General features: G+C 36.5%; 1 protein-coding gene across 2 annotated transcripts in view; it reads right to left on the bottom strand.

Annotated features, from left to right (window-relative positions):
• BLTP1 (bridge-like lipid transfer protein family member 1) overlaps window positions 1-21894 on the bottom strand; it is a 117046-nt gene that overhangs the window by 28993 nt on the left and 66159 nt on the right. The window contains exons 45-62 of one of the 2 annotated variants that reach the window (XM_059827004.1): window positions 21149-21855; window positions 19597-19836; window positions 19060-19153; window positions 17632-17682; window positions 13862-14068; window positions 13326-13564; window positions 12498-12742; window positions 10973-11078; window positions 9391-9488; window positions 8919-9104; window positions 7728-7896; window positions 7132-7343; window positions 4843-5041; window positions 4201-4260; window positions 2734-2960; window positions 2022-2222; window positions 1686-1816; window positions 90-213 (exon numbers count right to left, since the gene is read on the bottom strand). In XM_059827004.1, the coding sequence (XP_059682987.1) occupies window positions 90-213; window positions 1686-1816; window positions 2022-2222; window positions 2734-2960; window positions 4201-4260; window positions 4843-5041; window positions 7132-7343; window positions 7728-7896; window positions 8919-9104; window positions 9391-9488; window positions 10973-11078; window positions 12498-12742; window positions 13326-13564; window positions 13862-14068; window positions 17632-17682; window positions 19060-19153; window positions 19597-19836; window positions 21149-21855 (3496 nt within the window). The remainder of the gene's footprint in view (window positions 1-89; window positions 214-1685; window positions 1817-2021; window positions 2223-2733; window positions 2961-4200; window positions 4261-4842; window positions 5042-7131; window positions 7344-7727; window positions 7897-8918; window positions 9105-9390; window positions 9489-10972; window positions 11079-12497; window positions 12743-13325; window positions 13565-13861; window positions 14069-17631; window positions 17683-19059; window positions 19154-19596; window positions 19837-21148; window positions 21856-21894) is intronic. The other variant, XM_009811688.2, reaches the window with a different exon arrangement.

The following is a 21894-nucleotide window of genomic DNA, read 5'->3' as shown; positions in this document are numbered from 1 at the left end:
TAATATTTTCTACGCTTTAATCAACATGCAGAAAATAAATATGAAATGCAAGTGATATCATATTTTTTAAGTAACTTAATACTGCTCACCCTCATACTGGATCTACGTAGCTTTTTACGAACATCTCGGCGGATATCATTCACAGCCACTGACTCCAGTTGCTGATAGCGCTGAATTTCTTGATTTATAGTTCCTTCACTTGCACCTAATTTTCTGGGGATAAAACATGGTTGAGTTATCTCACAAACAGGTGACATTATTTTCACCATTTCAAAATCTGCGTTGCAATGATGTTCTGCTTTCCCTGGGAATTATCCCATTTTCCCATTTTTTTCAGTAGTTACTTATGACTAGTGCCAAATATAGCTGCAGATTTATTCTTGCTTCATGATACAACTTTTTGTCAGGTATAGTATTTTGTCCTTAAGAGGACTCTTTGATTTTAAGGTTTCTGTCTCCAAATGACTTAGCAGAGCAGATAGGGGATGTAGAACAAACTAGCGTGCATGGAGACTCCCAAACAACAGTGCTCCCAGGATGCTAGCTAAGGTGGAGAATAAGAATGGCTATGCAGCAACTCTCTTATTTCAAAAAGCCATAGTTGTAATGACCAGATTAAGGACTTCCTATCCGCTTTCAATCACATGATAGCTGTTTAATTAAAAACAAACATAATGGGCAAATACGAGAATCCCCAGCAGGATGAAGTAAAATCCTCCTGCTGTAACAGTCCAAAGCCCTGTCGCACCAGTGACAGCCTTCGGTAGCAGATTACCTTCTGTAGAAAAAAACCTACACGGCTAAATAATTTAAAAAACTCTGTAAAGCAACTGCTATTTTGAAAGCGTCACAGTTTACTGAAGCATTCATAAACTGGGAAAGGGCAGGCACAAAACATAATTCTGATTCTTGAACTCATATTAGAAGAAACATTTAACCTAAAATCCAAAGTTCAGATACAATTTCCGTCTGAATAGTGACAGCAGTTTTATTCTGACTACAAGCAGCACAACGTGTCTCCTCATCATTATTTAACACATTATTACCAAGCTCTGTATTCCCATTCCAGAGAGATCCGTTTACAGTAAGCCTGTCTTAGGGAAGGGGGGAGCAGGGAAGCAAGCCCAACAAACAATGACTGTGAAAAATTATTAATAAAATTCACAGAAGAAGTTCAGATGAAATTTAGAAAATTTGAAATAATTCTTTCTTCAGGATTTTCTCAAGTACAGCATAGGAGATTTAATTTTAAAGTATCACCTACAAGATGCAAAACCAGTCGATCTAAATATTTTTCTTCTTCTTCCAGTGAACGAGACTAAGCTTATTACAGTTACAAAGCAATATATTTTGTTAAAGTAATCACCATGATAATAAATCAAGATGGAACTACGATTTTGAATCAATAGGAAATAGATTACAATCAGCCGTTGTAATGAAGAACCAGAAAGAATATAGACTAATATGACACCTGGGGAAGAACTTGAGAAATATGAGAGAGTACTTGCATATATAGTTTTTTCTTATGGAAGCCAAAGGACGATTTTTTATTTTTAAATAAAGACAACGATTTCCACTTGACCATCACAATGCCACAAGATATGTGATAAGAACAGAAAAGAAAAAAGTCAGCTGCAGTTTGTTATTCCCAAACTTCGTGCGAGTTAAGGCAAAACCCAACTTACTTTAAGTCATCAATAACTTTAGCTTGCTCATTGAGTTCTCTAATATCGACTAAACGTTTCACAAATTTTCTTCCTCGCTGTTCTCCAGTTTGGATACTAGAAGCTCCCTGCCGTCGGTGATCAACAATCTCCTATTTAAAATACACATTTAATTAATGCCCTCATCAAAAATTGGACATCAGTACAATTTAACAATAGGCAAAGTGAATTTCACACCTTAAAATTTGGACTAGTGCATGCAAAAGAATCAGTTTCATCTCAAAAGGCAGCTGATTGGATTTTTTCCAGTGATCCAAACCCCATCATTCAGTTACACATACTGTAACTACTACATACATGTCCCCATGAGCAGGATCTGCCTGCTTTCATATGTGATCTGCTAGACTGAAGAGAATCACACTTCGCTGACCCCAATAGATATTCTACAGGAACAGAGTATCGATGGTTTGGGGGGCTCAAACCCAGCAGGTGATTTACAATCCGCTGCCCAAATGTTAGCTTGCGTGCATCTCCACATAATGAACCTCCACCTGATTTCTAAACAACAAACAGGAACATTAGTGTCTGGGATAATGTTTTCACTGTTGGCAGGCAAGAGACATTTAAGATAGCCATAAAAGAACATCTGTTAAAACGTTTTTATGTAAAACCAAAAAGCAAGGTCAGCAGCATACTGGGTAGAAGTACCAAAAAAGAATTTTTTCGAATTTGCTCATGTTAGTAATTTACTCTCCTGTTAAGAAAACCTGTCTACAGCCACAGACTTTTCCAATTCAGGTATCTGAATTTAGGTACTGTGTCTCCATATTTTCAAATTCAGATTGATATTTCCACATAACACCAGTAGAAATATGATCTGTGATTTCTTGCCTTTGAAACAAGGAGTTAGAAAACTAACACACAAACTTTTCTGATTTGCAACAAGAGTTACATGAGCTATAAGGAGTAGCATGCTGGAGTCAACTCAAGACTAAGATCTTTCCATTTGACTGAAAACTCTGTCACCCCTTTTCCAATTAGTAGCCCTTATTTTGGTTGATTCACTTACTGCATGAATAGTGGGAGACATAGTGTCAACTTCATCCTCATCTGAAAGATCAGCTATGTTTACAGAGTTAAGGTCAGCAATATCATCGATGTCTTCTTCTCCTGTCAACGTTGTGAGGGTGTTGCCTAAAGCATTCAATCTTTTCCCAATGTTTGGATCCATGTGGACATCAATACCACACATCTTCCATAACACATTCAGTGTCCAAGTTCCAGCACTACTACTTTCTGTATTTAAAAAAAAAAGTTTAACCAGTTTTTCCTCTTTTAAAAAATCCCCCCTACTGAGTTACGTATTAGTTAGCCAAGACAGTGTTTATCAGTTACGAAGAGCTGTCTTTTCTGCCCACTCTGAGGAAAACATATTCCACAACTGAACTGCTTGCTGGAAGTACTTCACAGCTATGGAGTTCGTTTTTCTTTAACAAGCAATGTACACAGACAAACCTAATGAAAATACGCTCCCTTCAGCCAAGCTGATGACCAGGAGAAAGCATCTCAAACTTCAGCTCTTACAATTGCAGCTAAGTACACTATTCAAGAACAGGATTTCTAACAGCAAGAAACGTAAAGGATGTCTATCTGCATGTAAAACTGCTGACCTATTTACAGTTTCAAGTCTTGAAAAATTATGCTGGAAGTTGTTATAACATGTGTGCAATGTGCCTGCTGAATACCCTGTCTTCCCAGGATTTTTCTAATGAATGCCACCTTCCAGCATCAAAATACAGAACTTGCTTTAAGCAGAACTATACAAGATACTGTTTTTCCTTCTAAATGGATTCATGCTGTTTTTCACCATTCACAATTCCATGTGAGGTAAATTTTTAATAGCTACAGCATGCGCTTCCTTTTTATGTCTCCTTAGCACAAAAAAGCAAATAGGGGACAAGGAGCAAACCTACGGGGCCAGGAGACACTGCAGATGCAACATCTGGGCATAGAGATGAGAAGAAGGAAGCAGCAGGTATGATGACCAAGACAGAGTTCCAGGTATTTTTGAGGCCTCTGGATAATGTCCAAACAACTCAGTAGGAGAGACTGGGAAGACAGGGGGTTTGGGAAGAATAGAAGCTGTCTCTGGAAAAGGTGAAAGAGGAATGGGAGCTCAGGATGCAAAGTCTCAGCATTAGAAGGACTGGAAGATTTAGCAGTCTCTAGGACAGGAAGCAGTCGGACAACATTGCTGTTACAAAAGACTATTCTCCAACCAAGGAACAAACACATATACACCGTGTGTTTTCCTGCAGGTAAAAATCTAAAACCAGTGTTGCTGATGTGACTCAAAACCTGGAATAGCTTGAAAAGGTGGAGCAGATAAAATCATTGAGGAGTTTTACCAGGAAAAGATACTAAATAAAAAAAACCCAAACCACCAATTAAATTACAACACAGTTAAAGGATTTAAAATTCATATTTTATGAATTCTTCACTTATACAGACTTGTTTTATTAAAAAAGTATATTACCTGCTGCAGCCTGTCCTGTTGTCCTAGAACATACTTCATATGTACCATCTGGCACAACACCTATACGAAGCACATGAAGCACATACACTGATCAGGCAGACAGTCAAAGTTGCTTTAGACCAGCCCTTCCAAATTCCACCTCAGTCTCTTGCCCTCTACAATTAAAGCTTGAGTGGTGTTGGATAGGAGGTTTAGTTTTAATTCCCATTGAATGACTTCTCTTATTTAGTAAAGCAAATCTACTTGGTAACATCCAAGTTTATACCAACTTAAAATTCCATATAAATTCTAGACTTTTCACCATAATGAAAGATACATATATATATATAAATGAAAATAATCTATATTAAACTGCTAAAAACTTATCTTATGAAATTATATAAAAGCAATGCATCCAACTCCAACATCTCTCAGACAGAACTGAAATGCTTACAATGAGACATATAGCAACAAAGTTGTTAATAAAGGAAAAAAACAAAAGGAATACAACCTTTTAGATCCATATTATTTTGATTTCAAAAGGCCAAGGTCTTTTCTTTAACTTTCTGGGGCAAGTTCAGCAGTTTTAAAAGTCACGGGAAAGGGTAAAAGTGGATTTATATCTGAAATACTTTTGTCCAGGATGAAATCACACCCACTTACATGCGTTCATGACTAGATCTCCCCTTATTTCTGGTTTCCAGTCATCCCAACTTGTCTCAAAGCCATCAGCAAAGCGGATACAGAAATTTTTAAAATGACCTTTGCTAACTAAAGACTCTGAGGAGCAGGCAGTGATTAACGTGCTTTCAATAGTCAGGACTAAAGCAGAGCCAGTGTCAAGATCTGCAGTGTGGTTAGACTGGAAAATAAAATCAGAGAGAATTTACTGGTCATTGCAATGTCCAAGTGATATCGTACATGTGTTAAATGCTGTTTATCTTTCTCTATTAAAAAACTGATCCCCTTCTCGTATCGTGTTGTATTTTTCCTTCTGTGCAGAAAGTTTCAAAAGCATCACATCTGTCTGTACAATGTCTCGCATTGTTGTTTTCTAAATGCAACACCTACATTGTAAATATATTGGGGCACTGGCAGTCAAGCTCATCTGGAAAAGGCAAGAAAAATCCATGTTTGATCAAGGACTAGACTATCAAGGGCTGTGAGCCACATGACCACAGAACGCAAGCCCAGGATTGATTCTTTTTGCCAAGAAGGGTTACACATGAGTTGACTGAACAATGATGAAAAGTAGCTTTAATTTTTACATGATTTTTTGTGCTTATTTTGATATCTACAATTATGCAGTCTTAAATACACAGATTGACTATTTTCCAGCCCTTTGTATATGAAGAGCTATAATTTTGTTTACCTGCAAAAAAGCCTACATATTCCCTTTTAAAAAGCTAGACTTCTTTTGATCCAGCATAAGTATCGTAAACATGCTATTCTATATACAGCTTAAGACTTTATAAGCCAGAATACATTTTTCATAATTTACTATCATTTGTAACACATAAGAGCATAAAATGTCATCTGCTTTGTTCATAGCTGCCAGACAGAAGATTCACAATCAAAATGTTATGTCATTATGACTTCTAGGTTATCGGCCTCATTACTCCTTTACATTTCTATGTACTATGCCTATTTCCTTCTACATCATTAAAATGATTCATTCCTGTTCTGGAATGATGCCCAATTAAGAATACTCCCAGTTCAATATAGGAACAGTCTCTGAATCCAAGGTTCTCTCTCAAAGCCATCTAACATTATCTATCCTAATAATGCTCCACAGCTTCGCATATTTTTTAAACTGCTGTCAATTGGCAATGTAGTATTTTCAATTTTATACTTAAGAGGTGCAGATCACACCTTTACCTTATATATGAAGAGACAGGCATAACTGCAGTCATTTCTAAGAAAGGAAGAACAGAGGGAATACAGGTCTGCACAGAATTGTTTCTTAAGTGAGACTAAACAGAGGTTTTCAAGAAAGCTAGGTCCACTGATTTAGGTACTTTTCCATCTATCTGAAGAAAGAATCAATACGCAGAGCTAAACTTCAAATTGGGGAACGTGTTGGATCACGCTGCGTTAGTTGTCAAGAAACTCAGCAAACTGCACAGCCAGTGAAGGAGTTGCTGCATGGCCACAAAGCTTTACCCTGGGTAAATGGGATGCATTACTGAGCCATTCATCATTAAATTTAAGACTCGAAGGTGTTGCAGAAACATAATGCAGTGCATGTTCCCTTACAGAACAAATTGCATTAACGCACTGCACAATGCACTGTGTAGGCATTACTTTAATACAGAAACTAGTTAACTGCACATCAGAGAATACATCATCCTCTGTCACGTATTAGACTTGCCCTGTACTACAACGATATACTTTTTGTCAATGACTGCATTTTAAAAATCTTTATCCCAGTCTGAGTTCCTAAATAAAGGTAATTGTTTGAAAAACATACAGCTGTATCTATATATCTGAAATAGTTATTTGTACTCTCATTCCTTGTTTTCATCAAACAAACAAGTCGGAACATCACATTAAAGCCAACAGTTTTCAGAGTTTTTCTTTTTCTATCTATAATCATATGAAAAATAAAGGATTAATTCAAATTTGTGATGGAAGCTTTCAAGAAAATACGTTTCATCTGAAACATTTCCAAGGACTTTCCAAAGTGCTGAGCTCGTATGTGGTGTAAACAAGAATCCATTATGTTTCCCCAAAACATGCACACCAATTAAAACATGCATAGCCTAGTTCTTCTATAAATGAGAACATCATTTCTATTACAAGCAATGTCACTAGTACAATTATCAGCATCCTGTAACTTTTGTGTTGGTGTGATGAAAAATTACATTTATAGACATAAAAGCCAGGTACCACATACAAATGGGTATTTCAACAGACTCCCAAGAGTCACGTTGCTTCAGACGTCTTGATTACCTGAGGTGTGTTTGTGATGGGCAGGCAAATTCCTAAGTCATTGACAGTCAGCTGAAGAAAGAGGGTTCCAAAAGCCTGTGCAGAGGTTTGCTGGATTCCAGGCAGCATATCTACTACTTCTTTTGTGGCCATATGAATATCTTTATGTAAAGCCATTCTCTGTTCATTCCAGTTGTCATACGCAGCCTTGTAGTTCAGCCAAAATAGCACAGCTTTATAAAGAAACCAGAAATGCTTAATTGAAATCTACACATACAAAAAAAAAAAGCATATTCACTAAATAAAGGTTGGGGTTTTTTTTCATTTTTACGGTTTCTCCATTACAGCGATGCTGTTCTCAGCATCATTCATTTGTCAAGACTTACAAAAGCAACCTCCTCCAAACCACCAGAAAACTCATCACCTCAGCAAATGGAATTTTTGACGTTAGGAATTATTAACCTGTTGGCATGCAGTAGATCTAAATTTCTTTTATTATACCTAACATTTTGATTTAACATGAAATATAATACATCTTGAATAATCAAGCCTCTTCGAAAAAAATGTATAGCTTCCTCAATATGAAAACAAATTTGTAGCGATTGTCTCTTCAATACCTCTGTCAAAGGCCACAGGCTGAGCAAAAACAATTGGTCTGTTCAAAGTAATGAGCACAGCTTCTCTATCTGATGAGCCACTGATTTCTTCTCGGAGAGCATTTCTTAACCCAATTCTTGTCTTGAAATAGGCAACTTGATGAAAGTCTGAGCCAGCTTCTTCATAAACCTTTAGATGTTCAAAAAATGGGAAGGGGGAGGAGTTTGCATCAGGGAGGCGTTCAGGGACAGGGAAAAATAATCAAATTACTACTTTTGACAAAATGTGAAATTACAACAAGAAGTAAACATGTCTCCTTTCTCTTCTAGCCAAAGCACCTTTGAGGATATTCAATTTTCTTACATTAAATTCTGACTGCAGTGTTGTTTTCCTTATTTATCATAAAATATTAACTAAAATAACTATTTATATATCCAGATCCTTTATTGTGACAGTACATTTATAGGTTCTAAGACTTGTATTTGTTTGTTTCTAGGCATCACAAAATATTTTCATATCATAGAATTAGTGATTCCAGGTAACAGTAGGTTTAAGAATGCAACAGATACAACTGTCAGACTAATACAGACAAACTAGGCCAAAATGTAGGTCTAGTCAAGTTTGGATCTTGTCTGATCTTTTTATTTCATTCATGTAACCTAAAAATAATAGGAATATCAATGGAAATTTTGAATTTGACTCAGTAGCAAGGCCATTACTGTTGCAAAGGTCTAGTAAGTTCTAAGATATTAATAGCATGAAAAAAAAAAAGAGCCCATACTTGACCCATACTCCTTCCACCTTTTATGCATGTACATTGGCCTTCATAATAAAGACTTGCTAATTCTTCTGAAAAGTCATCTCCAGTCCCTTCTTGACTCAAGTGAGAAAATTTATTTTGAACAACTATTTAACAAAATACAAGAGCATATTCAGGAAGTAAATTTCCACAACTGTGTGCTGCAGGATGCTTAAACTTTTATGTAAAAAAAGAAAACAAGCTGAAAAAACCAACCAACCTAAAAAAATCCATCAACAAAACCCCCAAACAAAAACCCAACGCCCTCCCCAGCCCCACTACACTTTACATGCACTCCACAGCCAGATCAGATAAAAAACCAGCAGCGTTAAGACAGCCTCTTGGCTTGGTTATGTATTTTTTAAATCACACACTATTAAGAACACCACCTGCAAAGATGTTAAGCACTAACCTGATGTTTAACTATCTGTCCTAGTGCCAGATTTAAATCCACCTGGCATTTCCCAAATAGTTTGAGGTAGCTGCTATTTCCAGGCATTGCTTTGGTTTGCAGTCTGTTTGAGAGTTCAAGTTCTATCAATCCAGTTTCAAATCTCACAGCTCGCATTGAGGGAGTTGTAGCTGTCACTTGAATTCCCTAATGAATAAGGAAAGTAAAAATTTATTAGGATCTGGTTCAGAGACAAAGAGAAGGGAAAAAAAACACCCCACCACACCAAAACCCCTTTTTCACTGTGCAGCAAAAATGAGGACATAATCGTTTTTCACAATGCAATGCCGCTAAGCTATTTTAAAAGATTACAGGAACGAAACTCAAGGTCTTTTTCTTCATGCAGAGTATTCCTGATTCAATAAGCTTTGAAGTAAAAACCCAAAAGCCATTAATAGCACCTAGGAGCACTGTTTTGTCATCATAAGACTACCTTAAATTGTAGGCTCAATGAGTAAAGAAGAATTTTTGGTTTTTCTCCATCAGTTGTGCCATCATGTTCATTCCAAAGAGGTATTGGCTGCTCCCCTCCTGTACACATTAAATATACACATTCAGAGTTTTAACCAAGAAAACGTTTTAAAACAAATAGATATATAAAAAGGTGACACTGAATTAAGCCTCATTTTAAACAGTGACTACTCAAAGATTTATAAAAACAAATATAGGTTGAAGATGGAAGACATAGGTGTAGATTCAGCTTGTTACATATAGTTAATAGCTCTCTACTAAGAATTGAGGCAGAGTGTCATGTTCCTCCCTCCTGGGAAACCTTCCACGGGAAGGCTCAAAACCTGTAAGGAGTAACACGTAGTTTTCAAAAAGATGTTCTTTGTCTCCTGCACTGATGGATATCCTAATTATTTGACAATAAAAATTAAACACTTGACCGAATGCTCTGCAAATTGCATGAAAAGAGGAATTGGAATTATATTGGTATTTTTCAATGACAGGAGGAAAGAGCATTCTGCAGTTATTTTATTTTTGTGTTTAGTTCCTCATCCTGGCACATTTCATCCCAAGTTACATATCCCCATAGGCTCTAACCTGAAGGAGCAATCATGTCTTAAATTCTCCTTGAGATTTGATCTGTATTTAATCTTAGTTTATAGGAATGGCTTGGTGCTGGAAAAGGCTAAGCCATTAATTCTCTCCATATATGCCAACTCTCCTAATTAAAGTTATTTGGTGGTAAGAATCAGCAGTTAAATCATGGCTTTAAAAAAAACAGTAAATTTTTATCACTCCATTTTGTATCTGGATGTTTTTCTTCTCCAAATAGTTTTAATAACCTCCTCTTCTTTTTGTTGGTGTTGTTTCCCCCTCCCAAATATTCTTAACTAGGATCATGTAAAACTACAATGGTAACCTAAGGGTTCTGACCAAGACTACTAACTCATCTTTCATATATTCTCCACATGCATATTAGAGGCTATTTTTGCAGTGACATTTCTTCATCAAGTTTGTAAAGCACTTTCCAGTTAAAAAAAGAAGAAAGAAAGGATATATTACTTTTAAATAAAATTTCTCCATCTACCCTCTCATTTAAGGGAGCATGATTTTCTTGAATGAAACTCAGTAAAATGACACTAAGTAATACCAATATTGGCACTATTTTCCCCAGACACAGCTGTTTTCCTTTAAAAGAACATGCTGACATTATTTTACAAAATGCAGTATCACCATCTGCGTTTTACAGGTGAACAAAGTGAATACAGAAAGTAACCCAGCCAAGGTCACGTCATTCACAGACACGGAGGCTAGTGTCCAGAATGACAAACTACCCTGCTTCCCAATAAAACGTCTTGTTTCTGATAGAGCTGGAAAAATTTCCAGAGCCTCTGTAATTACTTCAAACTCCAGCTCTGCTGCTTGCTTCTTGCTGCTGCTTGGAGTACTAGAAGTAAAATGATGGTGTCTGTGAAATAAATGGCCAATCCTGAGAACTATACAATGTTGCCATCAAACAGGGTTTAAGGATCTTACTTAAAGTTGGTTTTAAGTGTTCTGCTTACCTGAAACCTTCTGTATGACTTCATTTACTTCCTTCATGAACACTTTTTGCACAAATACTAAATGATTTAAGAGATCAGTTGTGAGATTATGTTCGAAGGAACCAACCTGCAGAAATATAAAATTTTAGAAGAAAACTTTAAAACAGTTACCATACATACATTTTCAAAACAATGCATTTTTAATTTTCAGGCATATCTTTAAGTCCAATGATATTGCTATTGACATAAAAAAAGAACATTAAATAGTTTTATCTTGCAATTTTTCTGCTGTGAATGCCTATCAGAAAACTGAAGGGCATATGCTATTATATGAAAAAGTTTGTTCTTCCGCTTAAGTTTAGCTTAGACAATAAAATGCAGGACTTGATTAAGGTTCATAGAAGTATGCAAAATGCTGCTTAATTCCAGACCATAAATCATTATCAGAACAAAATAGAAATGAGCTGTCAATCTCTAAAAGTGCATTATTCTTGTTACTGTAGAGGAACAAGTTTACTGGTATCTTCAATGATAAACTTATGTGTCCAGTCTAATCTTAAAGAATATTCTTAAGGAACTGGAGTCTGCCTAAGATTGTTTAAATTTGCCATTAAGATTTTTTTAAATAAAATTAAAATACAGATATTTTCTAAAACTACTTGGACTTGTTTTTTGCCTTTGCTAAGCAGCCCCTCCCTTTTGTTTTACATGCTGAACAAATTCAAAGACCCAAAAGTCTTTCTTCAGCCAGGAAATAACTGAAACAGGTTGAACAAAGAGCAGCACCTAATTAAACTTCTCCCATAAAGATGCAAACGTCAGAAGTCTCAATTACAAACATGCCAGACTGTTTTTCTGACTAAAGAAATAAGGTTAGTAGAAAAGCCCTGCTTTTCCCCACCAGATAGGTTTCTTTTAAGCACCATCACTTTTCTCTCTGTGAAAAGTAACTGTGGAAATTGGTACACAAATAGAACTTGTGAGTAGAACGCTCTGTGCCGAACAGAAAATTTCATATAATTTACTAAGGTTATATGTAGCTTCTCCTATCTATGGAGCTGTCTAATCACGAAAAAATAACACAGTTCTAAAACAATAACATTGTTTTCAATTTTTTCAGTATTTCTTTTTGCAAAATATATGACATTATCTGATGTGTTAGCATAAGCTTTCAGTTTAAAATTACACTTTATTGGAATCATCATCATAATATACTTTTGTCTACTTCACTGATGACAAATACTGTCATTCCAAAAAAAGTTTCTAAACATATCTTCCTTATTTTTTTGCACAAAATAAGATATTAAAAACCATCCGATATAGTGGTCTTGACTGCTTAATATGTTGGCTGCTCATCAAACTAAGGACTGAGAAAGTATTTCAGTGTCACGCAATTACAAATGCTGTATTTGGATCAACCTGTAAACCTGAGAGTTCTGGAGTAGGCAGATTATTAAAATAATATGAATATGCTTATACAGAAATGTAACAGAATGGACATAACTCAACAAGCTATCAAAAGATGACTATCGTCTTCAACACCTACTTCAGCCACACAGCGTAAGTAGTTCCCCTGTAGATAATAGCCTTGCTTAGCAGGTAGTTCATCTATGCTCCAAATTTGGTCCGAGTAAGTATCATGTTCTTCCATTATATATTTGCCTGACATAGTGACAGGAGGAAGGTTGAGACTTGCCGAAGGAGGAATGGTTGACATATCGGTGGCGGAGACTTTTGAAGTAAAGCGCAATCTGTGACTTGGAAGCTCAAAATTAAATCTAGTTTGGGCACCTGTAAAAGGAAGACGGGGAAAGAAAAGGTATGAACTGGCAAAAGAATCTTTTATTTATCCTTAAACTTAAGAACACACTTGGAATTAAAAAAAAAATAATCTTGAAAGTGTTATGAAGTGCACAGACCTCTAGAACTATAAATATCTACCCACATGATTCTGGGTTTTCTTAATTTTTAAAGAAAATGAAGGCTTCACTGTAATTAGATGGAGAAGGGAGTCATACAAACCACCTCATCTGTACTGAGGCCCTATAAGAGTATTCTCAAAGTAGCCTTACGAATCAAGGATCATAAACTGATCTTAGCAGTCAGAGGGAAACTTCCTGCAAGGAAGCTATATATGAATGTACACGTCTTCATCTGCTCTTGCATTCTGCCTCTGGCAATTGTGTATAACAATAACAGTGTGAATTCTGTATATGACCTCATCTGATTGAAGACCACATTCAAAAAAATAAGCTGAGAGCAAAAGATTCAAAGCTGTAGCTACAATTCAACAGAAATATCGAGTCCTCTTGGATGCTTCTAGTGAGGCCAAACTAAAAGCCACAAAGTTTTTAATGTTTCAGGGAACTGTTACCTGTCATTCCATGACTCCTCATTCTTCCCATCTTATATTCTGCCTTTAGAGAGGGCAAGAGCGCTGCTCCAATAGCTATACCATCTATCATGGCACTGAATTTAAGAACTATAGGCTTCTTTTCTAAGCCTTCCGGCAGCTGCGGAAATTCATTTGTTTCAACGGGTGTTTGATTAATACTTGTTGGAGTCTTTTCAGAGGGCAAAGGAGTTGCAACATCTTCTTTGGTAGGCTGTGGCCTATTGATCAAGACAAAGATCAGAAAACACTTTTTGTTATTCTAACATGATATATGACTAGCCTGACTCTCCCACATATGTTCAAAGTGGTGGAGTCACCATCGCTGGAGGTGTTCAAAGAATGTGTGGACGAGGCATTGTGGGACATGGTTTAATGGGCATGGTGATGTTAGTTGATGGTTGGACCCGATGATCTTACAGGTCTTTTCCAACCTTAGTGTTTCTGTGGAAGTAGTACAAGCCCATAAACCGATGGCCACCAGCGGCATTCAGAAGCACCATGCAAGCAGCACTTACGCAGTTGATGGTTGCCTGATGAGATCTGAAATCTGCTTGGAGAGTTGGTGAGAACTGCGCACCATCATACTGTGCAGTGTGGCAGGGTGCTGAGGAATGTTGATGCTGATGGCTCCAACTTTGACCACAGCAGCGTTGTTTGTTTTCAACCCTCTCTGGGCACTATAAAGGGCCTGGGATTTGGCAATACTGCATTTCACAACAGTTCTAACAGAAAAGGAGACAGGATTTATTTGCACATCTTTCAAAACAGTTACAGTTTTCTGTTAAAATGGGTTTTTAAGTGTTAGCTGAATTTTAAAGTATTCATGTAAGTGATTTTGTTTATACACTACATACACATTCCTTTTTCTTTCACTTTACACACACAGATGCACTACATGCCACAAACAACTACACTACATGGAAGAGAACTACAAGTCATGCATTGCAAAAATGCCTGTTAAACTGTTATTCTTGCATTATGTAAGATCATTTGAGTTTATACACAGTTGTTGCACATACACAGACAGTTTTTCACACACGGAAACAAGTAAGAGCCTTCCATTTCAAATCCTTTTCAGGAATAATCTTGAATCATCCTTTTCATAAGAAAACTTAGTAAAATCTGATTTTAGCATCCGAAAAGGTCAATGGAGGAAATCCTCACTTAGCAATAAATACATAGCAAGTGATAAATGGGTCTGTGAATTAATACTGATGTTTAATTGACACATAATGTTCCAAAATATGAAGTCTAAACTTTATTTTAATGTTAAGGAGGATATGATTCACAATGGTTACCCAAGATAAAAGTACAGCTGCACAAATCTGACAGTTTTTGATGTCAAAATGAAATTTTGGCATATCAGAATTCACTAAGCTCCTATTAAAAAAGATACATCGGGTAACACATTAATGTTTCCCATCTAAGTTCAATTACTGGAGGGTTACCCAATGGAAGTATATTATGTAGTCAGCACAGAGTATTACAGCCTCAAAGAGAAAGACATGTAGTTGTGAAGATGCAGTACACTAGCTAAAATGTCTGAAAAACAGACTCCATAAAATTGCAACATTCAATGAAAGTTTCTCAAATACTAAATTTTAAGGAGCATAACTAAAATACTTTTTGTATCGTGACTTAAATTGTTCTATAGACAGTTTGGTTTCATGGTGAAAGCTACAATGTTCTATGAATTCTACTGCCTAAGTAACGTTTCTTCTGTGAAGGCCTAACACAGGGCTCCTTATTCTGATGTTAAAATATCAGCTAGCCCAAAGCATCCCAGGCGTGGAAACACAAAAAAAACAAACAACCACATCATCCTTCTGCTTATAATGAAGAAATACACAGCACTGTAATGCAACCACAGGCCTACCAACAGCAGATTAATTTACTGAAGCTCTAGAAACATTTTCAGATTTTCACAGCTACACAACAGCTACAAGCGACCTAAAGCGGTTACGGATTAAAATTTTAGGATAGACGGTCAAGTGGAAACAATTTCAAAATATTTGAAGAATTTACACAAATACAAAGGAGGAAACAAATCTTAATTCACAAGTATTTTCAGAAAAAACATTATACAAATAAACATCACATAAGAAAAGGGCAGACTTATTTTAATCCACCTCTTTGAAAGAAAAAAACCACGATTATTTCTCTGTTGATGTTTGCTTATTTCCTACTCTCTTCCTGTTACCATTCTGACGGAATTATTGCGAAGCCAATCAAGAATACATTTTCCCCCATCTATAGCACAAAATACTACTACATTACCTATTCAAGTGTCACAAGAACAACTTTCAGCTTAAGGGAAGTTGCAAGATCTCTTCCTGATCTGTACCAGACAGACATTCTAGTCTTAACCTATCTTTGTGTAGAATTTAAAAGTAAATATAGATAGAGTTTAAAGTCTGTAATGAATTTACAATCAACTCCCAACATGGGAATTCATACTAATTTAAGCACTTCCTGAATTAAGAAAATTACACCAATATAGCTGTTGCAGGGGAATCAGATTTCAGCAAGATTAACTGTGCTTTTCTGCTAAGGCATTTCCACATTTCATGCAACAAAAGAATTTTACTGTCACTTGTCTGGTCTACAAAAAGCCTACTTCCATGACAGAATGAAATGCAGATCAACTGTGTGGCTATACCTTTATTTGGAATAAGCACTGCTCATATATCTGCAGTTTGCTTACCTACAGTGATATGCCTATAACAGATCTGTTTGAATATTATTAAAATCATTAATCAATATTTAAGTTATATATCAGTAATGCATTCAGAAGTAATTCTATGTCGTCGCATCAATTCCATAAATAATCACTCTCCAGACAAACTTGTGAAAAAAGTCTTTGTCCCACTACAGAACTGGCTACAAGGCCAACAGATTTTTGGGAATGTTAGGAAAAAAAGGGGGAAAACACATCAGCAAGAAGCCCATAACACACACAGGAATTACCACACTGACTCAGATGAAAATTCGGGCAGTAGCAGATACTTGCGGTGTAAATAAAGTGATCCTTCCCTTAATTCCAGCTATCAGGGGTTTACTTTTTGAGCTAGAGGCTGTGTTGTGTTCATGACTCACCACCAGACCTATCCTACATGGATTTGTCCAATCCTTTAGATCATTTATACTTTTGTTGACCACATCACACGGCAATGAATTCAACTGTTCAGTGGTGCACCATGCAAAAAAGTACTTTCTTTCGCTGGTTTAATGTTGCTACCAGACAAAAAGGAACAAAAACCTGAATATTTTCTTTACATCACTTGCAGTTTTACAGTCCATCACCTCTCCCTCCAGAACTACCATCTACAAGGAGATCTTAAAGTTAATCCTGTATTATCACAGCACTGAATACACACAAATGCTGTAATAAACAGCAGCTGGACTAAGTTCTTCTAAAAGATATGCACTGGTGGTCTAAAGCAGCAAAAGAAACCCATGCTCAGAATACTGCTTTGGAGGGGAAAAAATAGAAAAAAGAAAAAAAAAAAAAAAGAGTGTCACAATTTTTGACTACATAACTTTTCTTCTCAGAGTAATGCAGGGTCATTGTGTAACAGGGCTTCTAGGTTGCCAGTGTACCATTTCCCATCTTTACCACTACTCCAGTGAGACCTTCTGGACTTTAGCATCAGGAAGTAAGAAAGCAACTAGAAAGAAAATATTGCATCTTTTGAGAGAGAAAAAGACCTACATGCACACATATGGTATGGGGGACATGAAGAGGGTCACCTTCATTAGCAGTAGGTGCACAGGCATAGTTTTAAGGAAAACATTTTGTGTTAGCATAACCTGGTCAGCATGCCTAGTGATTAAACCCAGCACAGAGATAAATAAAGACAAAAGGAATGGTCCTATTCATGCTGAAATCACAACAGGTACTACCACTCCAAGCACAGCAGTTCCTTACCAAGTTCAAAGCAAATCTAACCTGTCCCTTTACATTTATCAGCATTATTTCACCACACTGAACTAAGCATAGAAGCACATCTAAAGAACTTAACAGCCAGTGAAACCATTCTAGCATTACAGTAGTGACCGTATAGTGTAATATCTGCCCCTAAAGCTAGATTGTTAACATTTACAAGGGCTTTTTTGGACAGATATTTAGCAGGCTACATTAAAAGCTTATCTAGGTAACACTAGATGTTAAACTAAAATGTATTCAAGCAACATCTGCCTATGCAATCACACAGTAGGAATGAAGCCATTAGCTACACAACACAGAGTTAATTGCAAGACTATTAAACATAATAATATGACATACAGAAACTCTTGTTTGGCTGTGCTTGTAGGAGATGTAGGAAAATCCTCCAGTCTACAGATGAAGATTGAAGAGAAAGCAAGAAAAACAAAAACAAAGCAAATAAAGAATAAACAATCATGCAAAATTAGTCAGTTAATTACTTGTAACCCACAATATGACACTTTCAAATTTACCAAGTTGAAGGTTTGGGTTTTGTTAGGGTTTGTTGTTTGTTGTTGTCGTTTAAGATTTATCATTATTTCCCCCCTTTCCTTTTGTACCCTCCCTGTATGGAAGCTCAGTTAAGATTATGACGTAAAACAGACATGAAGAACCTCAGTCGCCTTCAGAAACCCTACAGGGCTGTCAGATTAGAACTTTTATTTGTCCCTCTGAAACACACTTATCAGAAGCAATTTAGCTGGGGACATTAATAAAATTCTATATGTTTTAATTTCTATATAGCATCTTCCAAACTAAACAGGAATTAAAAGAAGAGAGACTCAAGTCACAGTATTTAGCCCCTTTCCTACAACATTAATATCCTAAAACCAGATCACATACTGAGGGTTACGCAGCCAACACTCACACTGCGTGAGGGTGATCTACATTACAAAGAGTTGTAGTTCAACTGTTGCTTTGCAATTCAAACAGAAAGAAGTTCAGCTAGAAACAAAGAAAAATAATGCATGGCTTTTTTGAGTTTGTGAACCTGGCAAAAAAAAAGTAACAATGTGGGTGCTGAGCAAGTCATTTAAGATGTTCATGCACAAAAAGTGATTATGGCCGCCAGCCCCACCAAGTTGTGTCAATTATATAAAGGGTGGAGAATGGATATTAGACCTGTAGAAATAACACAAAGAATCATGCAACAGGGGAGTTCAAAAATATATCTATTAAAGAAACAATATAGTTCTTAAATGAGAACAATCAGCATCAGTGGGTTAAATACTCCCTAAAAATCTTGTATGGTTTAGTGGAACCGATAAGCTTCAAAAAGCAATTAGACACATAAGAGAAACAATACACACAATGTAATAAAGTTTCTGTGCATACACCACATGGAATAAAATTAGTGCAGAAAGCTCTGATTACATGAAATTTAATTTCTTTCTTTTTGCAAGAGTACCTGTCACCTATGATTTTTCAGTCAGGTCACTTACCCATTTACACCATGATCCTACAATCAGTTCTGAACTTACTACTATCTATTACTAGAAATAGAAAGGAACAGGAGTATTCCTATTTAACTATGTCTAACACTTGTCAAACTCAGGCCCAATTCTGCAACAGCGGCATGGTTGCCACCAAACTCCATGACTTCTCGGATTCTACTAAAAACATACCATTAATGCTTTCTCTGTATTAAGCTACGTACCTTTACTGTCACACAACTGATACCACTTCTATGCACTTGAACAATTTTAAATTGTCAGGCTTCATACTTACTGGATATTTGGGGTAATTCCCTCCAGCAGGACGATATTGACACCTCCTATGTGAGCAGTGGCACATGTCTCAGTCATCTTTTGATGTAGTACATCTTTAAGAAAAAAGATACTTAACAGCATTTCATTCAGTAAAATACTTCCAGGTATGCCTACTGCTTTCAAAAATATAGTAGCAAGAAAATAATTGAAAAATTAAAGTTTTAGTAGACACATTAAGTAATATCAAATTTAGATTGTGACAAGAAGAAAGCTTTTGAGAATGAAAGGAGTGACTATCTTCTAAAAGAATTTTCTTCACAGCATTTTCAGAAAATCTTGCATCCTTTTAAAATCCTTCAGCATCCCAGTAATAGTTTTTAAAAGAACTTGGTGAATGATATTATACTATCCACACACAGACATAATGTACATCTACTTACAAACAAAACATATTACACACGCACATACATACACATTAGTATAGGTGTGCACACACACATAAACATGTAAAGCTGCCACTGAATTTAATTACAGAGCACATTTTAGCTTATCCCACCTTTCATTTTTTCTTTCAGGGTGAAACTGCCATGGATTCTCTTCAGTTCAGATTCCATCGTTAGACCGCCAATGTCTGCCTCCAGGTGGGTTCGGTTCACCATGCCTATTCCAAAGACTATGAGGGTCACATGCTGCGGCTCCGAAGTCACCAGGCTGCGCTTCCTCTGCGTGTCTCTGCCATTGTCCTGTTCATTCTCAAACACCACTCTACACGCAGGTTCGGTTGGGCTTCGAACACCTACAAAGGAGTTATTTAAGGATACTTTACAAGAAATCCTTGGCATGTCTGATTTATATTTGTATTTGAAACCAAGGATCGTGTATCTTGCACATCAACCCAACTCTTTAGGCAAATTATCTGGGCTTCGCTTATTCCACTCTAGGAACACTGCAACTGAACCAAATCCAAGACACAATGGGGACAATAATGAGTGATGTGGTTTCATTATTATTCATAGATATATTCTAATGTACATTGTATAAATATTCATATTAATGTGATATTATTGTATAATAAAAATGCTCTGACAGTTTCCAATTGTCCTGTTTCTTTTTTGATCATTTCACAGCAAAAAGTTCCTGTAATTTAGTTTTGGATGAGCAAGTTTTCCTTTTCAACACTCAGAGCATAAAAACAATCTAAGAAAATTTACATTTTCTGCAGATATCGTAGCTGTGGATACGATATCTTGTGCATGAAAGATACTGCCCCCCGTTTAACAGAAGCTCTCATTTGACACTTTCTCAGTTTTTCATTCTTTAGTTAAAAAAGTCCATAGAAAATACGCCTAACTAGTAACTATACTATGCCCTGCATATTTACAGCAACCTAAATTCACCAACAAAAAGAATGACGCTAAGTCAGTTCTCAAATTTACTCTGCTGTGCTAAAATACATTGGCAATAGAGAGCAATGATCACCCCAGATCTCAAAACCCTGGGTGAAATTATGGCCCAAACATCTGTAATCTTTGCTGGACTTTACCAAAACTAGTATTTCACCTTTTCTTCTCTCAAAGCTAGGTTCACAGATTATTTTTTTACTCAGTCATTCCCAGGGCAGAAACGATCTCCCTCAGGATCGCTTATGTGCTTACATATTTTCACAGAATGATAATATACAGCATTTCCATTAGCCACTTTAAAACAAAATAGCACCTAGGGAGGAACAAACTCAAACCACTCTGTACACAATTAACCAGAAAAGTTAACTTAACCGAGTCCCACAGCCATTGCAAATCCAGATTAACAGAGCTGAACAAGAATATCAAGTGACTGAATTTAAAACTAATCAATTAACACATATTTGACTAAGCCTAGGATTGAAAGAATCAAAGCATACTATAAAGCCAGGAAAAGAATTTTTTTCTTTTGTACACCATCTTGGTGAACTAATTACAAGCTCCCCCCCAATCCTCACCCCTTGCCCCTCTGATCCAAGTCAGATGGGGTGGGCAACTTTCAAAAACCACCTTATGATCAAGCTTTAGACGACTACACTTGAGCAAAAGCACACACTCTCAATTATTTGGATTCATGAATGAGCTTACCTGTTGGCCCGAAAGTTTCAGAAGACTTTTCTAAAATCCCGGTTGGATCAGAAATGAGTGAATAGAAGTTCAATAGTTTATACATATTTTGCCAGCACTCAGCAGAAGGTTCGCTCTGTTCTGACACAGTAATAGAGTCAGAGTCATCCATATGAATAGTCATGTGGTCAACGACATCTTTTGAACCTTTCCTGGACACTTTTGAAGTTCTTCTTTCTGACCTCCCCAAGGAATTCTTGTTTCGAGACTCTTTTTTATTGTTCTCATTGTTTGTTCGTTTGTTCTTGGTGTTGTTCACTCTGTTAGCTCCATTAAGACTTCCTCGAGAGCTTCGACTGAAATCAGAAGAGCGGAAGTCTCTGTGTTTGCGGGTTTTAAAAGTAGGTGTCGGAGAGGCTGATCCAGCTGTGTATCTGCTAAGTTTGATGTCCGTCTGCGTGGCTTTGATATCATCAATCATTGTACTGAACTGATGAATGAGACGAACCAGTGCCATATCTACGTGCTGGCTTATGGACTGGCAAGAAATCGTAAAGTTACAGTGAAAAGTATTATAATAGCGTTTATTCAAGTCATGAAAAGAAAGGGCATTGGTGGAGTTATGAGGTGTGCATATGGACTTCTCCATTACAACAGCACTAATACTGAAAGTTTCTAACATCAAAGCTGGTTTGAATTCAAGAGGAGGAAGATTGACAGCTCCTTGCCTAAGGAAAGAAAAGGTACAAGTTACTACTTTGTTTCTT

The sequence above is a fragment of the Gavia stellata genome, chromosome 19 (assembly GCF_030936135.1).
Source record: "Gavia stellata isolate bGavSte3 chromosome 19, bGavSte3.hap2, whole genome shotgun sequence".
In the NCBI taxonomy this organism is placed as follows: domain Eukaryota; kingdom Metazoa; phylum Chordata; class Aves; order Gaviiformes; family Gaviidae; genus Gavia; species Gavia stellata.
The sequence above is the reverse complement of the archived record's forward strand: the minus strand, read 5'-3'. Positions and strand labels throughout refer to the sequence as shown.